We start from the raw sequence: 9379 nt of genomic DNA, 5'->3' as shown, positions 1-9379 counted from the left end.
TTGCGGTACGCGGGCCTCTCACTGTTGTGGCCTCTCCCGTTGCGGAGCACAGGCTCCGGACGCGCAGGCTCAGCGGCCACGGCTCACGGGCCCAGCTGCTCCGCGGCATGTGGGCTCCTCCCGGACCGGGGCACGAACCCGTGTCCCCTGCATCAGCAGGCAGACTCTCAACCACTGCGCCACCAGGGAAGCCCAGGGCAGGTCTCTCTTTACCATCCGTGTCTACTCCAGGTACACTTCTGAGCCACTGTGGAGGGTGACTAGGTCCAGCTCCGGGGAGTGTGGCATGTCTATCCCACCAGTAGTGACAAGGCCACCTCAGAGCTGTGATGCTGGCAGGGGAAGACGAGTCCAGGCGACGGGTGGGCTGCGGCGGGCCTGGCATCTGTGACACTGTGGAGGGAGGGGCTCCTGCTGCATTTTCCACGGTAAGGACCTGGGACAGTGGCCTTGACCAGCTGGACTGCCTTCAAAAGCAGCCAGTTTTTAAAGAGAACAAATAAATGCAAGGCCAGGAAACAATCAGCAGTGAGAGCCTGAGCTTTCGTTGGAGTTTGGCGTTCTTTTTCCTGTTTATAGTATTTTATGCTAAGAAGGCTATATAGTTGGTTCTCAGCTGTGTAAATGCCCCATCGCACTGTGTGGACGTGGCTTCACCCAGACCAAGTGACTTCGCACCAGCCGGCAGCCCCAGCTATGTGGACAGGCTCAGAAGGCCATGCGTGGTGGCCCCCAGCGCCCCCTTCCCAGTCCTGCAGGTGCAGCCTGGTGCTGAAGGGCTGTCTGCTGGGAGGAGGTATGGATGCCGACCGGCCAGCTTTGCAGAGAGAGGCCTCTTCTCCTTGGGTTCAGGGGTGAGGTCGTCGGGGCCCAAAGGTGGAGAAATGAAAGTAATGACCTTCCAAGAGTGGATCTCACCTGGCTTGACTGGCACCCCTGAGATTGTGACACCTGTGAGTCGAGGGCAGGGAGGTGTGATGGCGTGATGGAGTGCCAGCGCCACACGCCTCGGGGCGGAGGTTCCAGCTGACGGGCTCGTTCCCGGTGACGTGTCACACCCGTCGCCACCAGTCCTGCTGCTTCTTCCCCACTTGGTGGACGTTTCCCACTTGCCGGGGCCTGACCTCCTCATCTCCCCCGCCGCCCTCACGGTCTGCCTCACCATCTGCCAGGCCTCTGCTCTTTCCTGTTTTGAGCCCCTGTTGTGAAGGGCAGATCTAGAACAGCCCCTTCCTCTAGGCCTTTGCTAAGAGAGCCAAACCGGTCATTCTAACTGCAGTTTTTCTTCTTTGCTCTCTTTCTGTTCATTTCTAGAGCGAAGTCCAAGGGAAATGGGAAGGAGAGGACTCTTAAACATTCCCTGAGGGAATTCCCTGGGGGGCCTCCAGTGGTTAGGACCCAGCGCTTTCACTGCCAAGTGCCTGGGTTCGATCCCTGGTCGGGGAACTAAGATCCCGCAAGCCACACAGTGCGGCCAAAAAAAAAAAAAAAAAAAATTTCCTGAGAGAGGGAGAGGTTTCGAGAATGTTTTCTGGATCACCTGGCTGGAGTGATTCGGTCACATGCTGGGCTTATCCATGGATTGGTTATCACAGGTGCACGGGGTGTCTGGGTGCAGGAGCGCGGGGAGCGGCCCTTGCCTCGTGGATGCGCGCAGGCCCGGGGAGCAGGCTGGGACCCGGAGACTGGCTGTGTTCCTGAGGTCCACCACTTATTGTTTTATTAATTTATTTTGTTGAGGTATAGTTAATTTACAGTGTTGCATTAATTTCCACTATACAGCACAGTGATTCAGGCCAGATGTCTGACTCCACGCAGCGCACACCCCGCCCCGCCCAGATGTCTGATTCCACACACATGTGCATATATACATTCTTTTTTGTATTCTCTTTCATTCCAGTTTGTCACAGGATATTGAATACAGTTCCCGGTGCTATACAGTAGGACCTGGTTGTTTACCCATTCTCTATATAATAATGTGCACCTGCTAATCGCAAACTCCCAATCCATCCCTCCCCCTTGGCCACCACAAGTCTGCTCTCTACGTCTGTCTGTGGGTCTGTTTCTGTTTCGTAGATAAGTTCATTTGTGCCATATTTTAGATTCCACATATCAAGTGGTATGATACGGTATTTGTCTTTCTCTTTCTGACTTTATTTAGTATGATAATCTCTGGGTCCATCCCACCAATTATTTCTTAGCCCCAGAGTCTTAAAAACAGTCCCAGCCATGTGACTTGTAGGCATTTATCCCGTGGCTGTATTTGCATACGGGCATAAGGAAGCAGCCACATGTCTGCCGGCTACAGGTGTGTGTTCAGTAAATCTGGAATCTGTCGTGAAGCTCCAGGCTGTGGTTGAAAAGAACAAGGCAGGTTCTGTGCTGCTGTGGAATAAGGTATATTGCTAAGGAGGAGAAAAGCGTGTTGTAGCATCCGTTTGTGTAAAAATACATGTGTTATAGATGCTTATAAACACTCTGGAAAGGTCCGTGTGCCCAAATAGTGAGTAGCTGCCTCTGGAGAGTGAAGCTGGGGGCAGAGGAGCTGCTGGGAGAAAGGAATTGACGTTTTCATTTGCTTTCCTTCTGTATGTTTGAATTTTTTTATAACCATGCACATGTTTTTGTTTTAAAGCAGGTAAGAGAGTAGTAATTCAGGGTTCCGTTAGTAATATTGGCCCTGTATTCCATTCCACTGTGCTAAGAAGGTTCTCGGTTCCTGGGGTCCATCCCCCCTCGTGAGCACGCGGGAGGTGAGCTTGAGCGCCTCCCCGAGTGGAGCCCAGATCCTTCTCCTGCCACTTCCTCACTTGGAGCTCAGGCTCAATCCTGACTTTTCTGAAGCTGTTTTTTCATTTGTAGGAAGGACTGGTTCATCCTGCTTCACGTCCCTTATGTACTGTTTATGCTGGTGATTACTCTGAAAATGGGAAAGCACAAAACTAAGGCTGGGTTTAAAGTAAATTGTAATTTTAAGGACTTTTTTAAAAAAATTAATTGGGGTTGGGTGTATTAGTTTCCTAGAACTGCTGTAACAAAGTACCATAAACTGGGTGGTTTACAACAACAGATGCTTCATCTTTCGGTGTTCTAGAGGCCAGAAGCCCAAAATCAGGGTGTCGCTGGCAGAGATGTGCTCCCTCCGGGGCTCTGGGGGAGGGCCCTTCTTTTTTGTCTTTCAGCTTCCGGTGGCTGTCGGCATCCCTGGTGTTCTTTGGCTTGCGGACACATCACTCCAGTCTCTGCCTCTGTCGGCATGTGGGCGTCTTCTGTATCTGTGTCCATGTTTCCTTCATCTTGTGAGGACACCAGTCATTGGATTAGGGTCCATTCTAATCCAGTATGGCTTCATTTTAGCTCAGTGCATCTTCACAGACCCTATTTCTAAGTAAAGTCACATTCCCAAGTATCGGGGGTTAGGGCGTGGGCATATCTTTTGGGGGGGCTACCCACTGCAGTGGAGTTTCTACCCTTCCCATCAAGAAGTATTTGGAATTGCCGCACTTAGTAATTCGATGATGTAAAATCTAACATTATGAATTTGCTCATGAAAATAGAATTTTAGGTGAAGTTTCAGTTAGAACTTTATGGGCTGAAAACTCCAAAGTTAATTATTCGTTCAGAAGCCAACCTCCAAATGAGCGCGTTTATCGCCTACTGATGGGTGTCTGTGCCGTACTTTCTTCTGCTCTAGGAATGTTTGTTCCTGATACTGCTTCTTATAGTCAAGTCAGCTGTGCTTTTAAATCTGCCCCTTAGGAAATCGAGAGACTTTCCGAGCAACTAGAAGAAAAAGAGAGGGAGACGCAGCAGCTGATGAGCCAGCAGGAGCGGGAGCAGAAGCAAGTGGCCCTGCTGAGGAGAAGCGCGGCCCAGAAGGGGCGGGCCCCAGCCGCCAGCGACATTCTGTGCCGCTCCTTGGCCGATGAGGCGCATCAGCTGCGGAGGACTCTGGCCGCCACCGCCCACATGTGCCAGCATCTGGCCAAGTGTCTGGATGAATGCCAGCGCGCACAGGGGGACGCAGGGGAGAGGAGCCCTGAGGTAGGCTGTGGTGTCAGCACGCCACGATGCGGACCGAGGTGCAGTAGGAGGCCTCGTCTCGCGCCTCAGGATCCCTCAGCCGTCACGGAGGTCGGGGGGCGCCCAGGGCCCCTCCTGCTCTCCATAGTGAGGGTTGCAGCAAAGCCCGCCCATTCGGGGATTTCTTCTAGCACGGTGGGAGGTGCAGAACGTGACAGGGAAGCAGGTGGCCTGCGTCACCAGCTGCCACCCCCAGACCTGCAGCTGACCCTGGTCCCCCTGGGGAGGTGGCACTGTGGTCTCATCAGACTTCGCTGAGGACGAAGCAGGCAGAGCAGGGGCGGGAGGGGTGTCCTGAGCAGGCGCTGGCACACGTGCAGGCAGGTGAGGGGCTGCGCCTCCAAAGGCCGCCGGTGGTGAGGAATCGGCCGGGCGGGCCGGGGCGGGGGAGGGCTCCACGTGTCTCAGCAGGGCTGGTCTCGCCGGGGCCCTCCTGCAGGGCGGGTACCCGCGTCAGTGAACGGAGGACACGGAGCCCTTCTGTGTACCTGGCGCTGTGACCCCTGGCCAGGCCTTAGGCAGGGTGGGGCCAGCAGGGAGGGAGCTGGGCAGGGGGGCGGGGGCCGGGGTCAGGGGCAGGCGGCCTGCAGGACTGCGTGGAGCTGGGCTGTGGCTGTGTGTGCGGTCTGGTGGGGGAGGGGACAGCGTGGTTTCAGCATCAGGAATTCGCTACGTGGGAGATGGGGGGGGCGGCTCCTGGCTGCGGGTGTTGGGAGCACGGGGCGAGGCCGCCATCCCTGCCTGTCTGACTCCACGTGGTGCATGCCCTGCCTCGCCCCGCCCCGCCCAGATGTCTGACTCCACGCAGTGCACGCCCCGCCGCGCCCCGCCCCGATTCCTCTTTTCCAGGCAGTTCTCTGATCCTGAGGCTGCAGCCAGGCTGACTCAGAAACGCGGGAGAGGCGGGGACAGGCCCTCCAGCCCCTTAGCAGCATTTCCACTGGGAAGCCCGCTGGGGAGAACCTTGGTCTGAAAACCGGTCTGAGAACTGCCCGTCTCCGTGGGTGGATTCCACGAAAAGGGAACCTCAGAAGGCACACAGACATATTTCAGATACCACAGTGTTCTCTGGGGGCAGGCTGTGTTCTCGTCTGATTTTGAGTCACTGTGTCATTTCCCTCTGGGGATTTGAACACAGCCGCAGTCGTGTTTGGCGTGGGCAGGGGTGGGGCCGGAGCTCTTACCAGGCTCTACATCCGCGTCACTCCTCAGCCCTGGACTCGGCTGAGTCACCGGGGCTTCCCGGTGCCCCCTGGGTTAGGACATGTAGTTCCTTTGTCATTCGAGGGGAATTCTCAAAAGTACCGGCACCAGCATGCAGCCCACCATACTGTTAAATGCACTGAATTCCTAGGATTCAGATGGACTTTTCGGCTAGCTCTGCCCACCACCGTTAGGGCTGGTTTGTTTGGCACGTGGGTTTCCGGGCATGAGTCCCGAGACCCCGAGTGAGGCACGGGTGGACTGCCGTGTACAGAATCACTGAGTTCAACCCTGCTTGCGTGACGTGACATGACAGTGTGGTGGGCCCAGAGGGAGGGAGCCGGGTGCCTGGCCGGGCCTGCTCCTGGTGGCCCTGTGGCCCTGGGCTGGAAGGTTCTTTGGTGGACGGTGAGATTAAGCTTCCTGCCCTCCCGACTCCCGTGATGATGGAAAGTCTCAGGCAGGAGAAGGTTGAGCGAGGCTTGGCCCCAGCGTGGGGTGGGCTTGGGCGGGGTGGGGACCACCCCTCCCCCACCTTCGGGGAGGGGCACGTCCTTTCCTGTCTCCGTCCCACCTGCCGCAGTGCGGGCTGCAGTGACCATCTGCGGCCTCAGTCTCCAGGTGTGGCTTCCTACCCTCTTGCCGCACACGACAGTCACGTTCGGTGACACGGCGCCTGCTCTCCGCTCCTTTCTTGCGCAGCCAGCGTGTGCAGCTGGGGACGGCTCTGTCCACGTGGTGGTTGAGAAGTTGCGAGAGGAGAATCGGCGGCTGAAGCAGAGGGCGACTCACGTGAGTGTCTGTCAGCTGTCGCTCGGGAAGAGCTTCCCCCGCATGGCCCGCAGATGAGGGTCCTCCCCTCGGCTGTGCCCGGGGCTTGCCCCTGCCCTCAGGCCACTGCGGCTGATGCGCGCAGTCCCCATAGGCCGACATACTTGCCTAAAAGGACGTGTAGAACACGCTTGTCATTCTCCGGCCCCCACGTTAATTCACATGTGGGTAAATGAGGAACAAGAATTACTATCAAGTACAGCTTTTACGGTGGGAAATTGTAGCAAGTCCGCTTCTGCCTACGGCAGTTGTTTGTGGCCATTGTTGCCACGTCCTAGTGTCCCCTCTGCACAGAGCAAACAGACTTTTTTTTTTTTTTTTTGGCCTTCATTCCTTTTATTTTTTTAAAATCAATTAATTAATGTATTTAGTTTTGGCTGCGTTGGGTCTTCGTTGTGGTGCGTGGGCTTCTCATTGCTGTGGCTTCTCCAGTTGCGGAGCACAGGCTCTAGGCGCACGGGCTTCAGTAGTTGTGTGGCTCGTGGGCTTAGTTGCTCCGCGGCACGTGGGATCTTCTCGGACCAGGGCTCAAACCCGTGTCCCCTGCGTTGGCAGGCGGATCCTTAACCACTGTGCTACCAGGGAGGTCCCCTGAGGCAACTCTCAGTTAAGGGGAAACTCACTCTGCTCCTTGTTGCTAGTGAATAGCTTCACGGTTCAGGTTGGCTTGACAGCAGGTTCTCAGCCGCTGCCACCGTGAGCGTTCCGGCCTCCTCAGGTGGAAGACCTCAATGCCAAGTGGCAGCGCTACGACGCCAGCAGGGACGAGTACGTGAGGGGGCTCCACGCACAGCTGAGAGGGCTGCAGGCCCCCCTCGAGCCTGAGAGGCCCTCCCCGCCCGAGCTGATGAGGAAGGAGATCTCCCGGCTCAACACACAGTTGGAGGAGAAAATCAACGACTGCGCAGAAGCGAGGCGGGAGCTGGAGGCCGCGAGGAGGGCCCGGGACGCCGCGCTGGAGCGGGTGCAGATGCTGGAGCAGCAGGTGCCCCCCACCCCGGGGCCGGGCGCTGGGAGGTGCCGGGGGGCGCTGGGGGCCTTTCTCTGTCTGAGCAGAAACGGCGCTGCCGTCTGACGGTTGAGTGTCTCGTCTCCTCACAGATCCTCGCGTACAAGGACGACTTCACGTCGGAGAGGGTTGACCGGGAGCGGGCTCAGAGTCGGATCCAGGAGTTGGAGGAACGGGTGGCCTTGCTGCAGCGCCAGGTACCCTGCAAACAGGTAGAACGGAGGCCCATCTCCTCCGGTCCAGGCTGGGCATTTCCTTCGTTGTTTCTTTCATCGGTTTCAAGCCCTTTCCGCCTCTGCCGAGACCCTGATTCTGTGCTCCGGGCAGAGCCGCGGTGCCCGGTGCCTGGGGGCAGAAAACCTCCCTTTCGTACCGTGTGTCAGTAGAGGATGTTGGCGTGGTGGCGCGTGACCTCGGGGGTGGCTGTCGCACCTGTCCTGCACCCAGAGGGCACGTCCTGGGCCTCGGGCTCCCCACTGGGAGCTTCGTGCACGCGTGTCCCCTCCTCGCTGTGCGGCAGGGACCCTGGTCGCCCTGTCACACACACGCAGCCGCTGAGGCTCCAGGCGTCTGCTGGCGCCCCCCCAGCTCACAGCCCCCGTGCACGGAGATGGGCCCGTGCAGGCGGGCAGGCCCCGCAGCTCACTCTGAGCTCCGTGCCGCCCCGCCATAGGGGGTGCTTCTTGGGAGGCTGGGCCTGGGTGGGAACTGATGGTTTCTCACTGCAGGACCCGGGCGCCCACACACCTCTTCCCTGCTCCTTCCTGGCTCCGCCCAGAGCACCCGATACACATCCTCCTGAGGGGCTAGCGCCCTGGTGGGGCGGGGATGCCGAGCTTACCCCGGAACCGCCCTTCGTGGTTGGCCTCGGGGCGGCGGGAGCCACCCTCAGTGCCCCATCCTGCGTGGCTGTGGACCCCACTGGTGGACAGAAGGGTGGCCCGGGGCCTGTGCACTGAGTGGCCTCTGAGCCCCTTTCCGCTGCGGCCTGTGGCCGTTGAGCTTTGGGAGCACTTGGGAGCATTGCTCGGCCCCTGGGCGACACCCCGGGGCGGGTGGTGGTGAAGCTGTGGGCCAGGAGCCAGGGTCCCGCCGCCTGGGCTGAGGCTCCCACACGAGGCGTGATGAGCACCGGGGGTCACGGTGCTTCAGGGCTGACGTCGGGGGTGAGCATGTCGGCCGTGCCACGTGCACCCTTGCTGCCTCCAGAGACACCCCCCCCCCCCCCCCCCCCCCCCGGCCCCCCGTCACTTCAGCCAGCTCACGGTGCCCTCAGCTGCTATCACTCACCAAACGTGACGTGCTTCTCAAATCCCAGGCCTTTGTGCACCCCTTCCTTCTCCCCAGAATGAGCACCATTTCCTTCTTGGGGAAAACCATCCTCCACCTCTCAAGACCCAGCTCAGAACGTGCTCCTAACTAGCCTCTGAGAAGCCTTCCCCTCCCCGCATCTCCCTGACAGGGGCCCTGACTGTTTGTCCCAACTCTTCCTCCTGTTGCCACCAGCACAGAACTTACTGGGGTCTTCATGATGAACCGGGCTTATTTCTCCAGTTTGAAAGTGAGCCCTTGGCAGGCTGGGACTTTTTATCTACAGGCCCGCTAAAGGGCCTGGCACCCAGTAACCAAAGCAAACCAATGGTGATTACATGACAGACTGAATGACAGCAGAGGGAGGAAAGAAGAGAAAAGTTGCTAAGAGGTGAGATTGTCCGAAAACTCCCTGTAAGTACAGGATAGTAAAATATTGCCAGATGGTAATAAGTAAGGGAGAACAGTGGGAACAAGAAATTGTTAGGAAGAATTCAATATCCTTCCTTCTGTGAATGAGTCACTTGACCCAGCTGTACCCTGCGAACCTTTGTCTACCTGGCTAGTTCAGCTGGAGCTGCTACACCTCACCCCCAGGGCTGGACATGATTGAGGTCAAGTTCACGGCTCCCCATTCACCCCTTCCTGACTGTGCAATTGGCCACTCCCAGGAGGGTGAGGGATCCTGAGAATGGAGCATGTAGAGTGCTGTGAGCATGGAGGGCTAGGGAACCAGCTGAACTCGCCAGCCATGTGCTGCTTCTTTCCCTGTCTCTGGGCGCTGTCCTTCACATCCTTCACAGCGGTGACTTTAGAGCCCTTCAGAACTGGGGGCCCCCAGCTGGGTGCTGTAAGCAGCCTACTTGCTTCAGCTCCAGGCTTCGGGGCCCCCCAGCCTCACCCTGGTCCGAGGTCTCAAGTTCAAGACGGGGGCCTGTCTCA

General features: G+C 57.8%; 1 protein-coding gene across 1 annotated transcript in view; it reads left to right on the top strand.

Moving 5' to 3' along the window:
* Nucleotides 1-9379, top strand: part of TNIP2 (TNFAIP3 interacting protein 2) — a 28683-nt gene that overhangs the window by 17473 nt on the left and 1831 nt on the right. Inside the window, exons 2-5 of the mRNA XM_007471622.1 lie at nt 3760-4051; nt 6002-6078; nt 6836-7134; nt 7254-7338. Coding sequence (XP_007471684.1) covers nt 3760-4051; nt 6002-6078; nt 6836-7134; nt 7254-7338 — 753 coding nt within the window. The remainder of the gene's footprint in view (nt 1-3759; nt 4052-6001; nt 6079-6835; nt 7135-7253; nt 7339-9379) is intronic.

The sequence above is a fragment of the Lipotes vexillifer genome, unplaced genomic scaffold (genome assembly GCF_000442215.2).
Source record: "Lipotes vexillifer unplaced genomic scaffold, Lipotes_vexillifer_v1.1 scaffold328, whole genome shotgun sequence".
Taxonomy (NCBI): domain Eukaryota; kingdom Metazoa; phylum Chordata; class Mammalia; order Artiodactyla; family Lipotidae; genus Lipotes; species Lipotes vexillifer.
The sequence above is the reverse complement of the archived record's forward strand: the minus strand, read 5'-3'. Positions and strand labels throughout refer to the sequence as shown.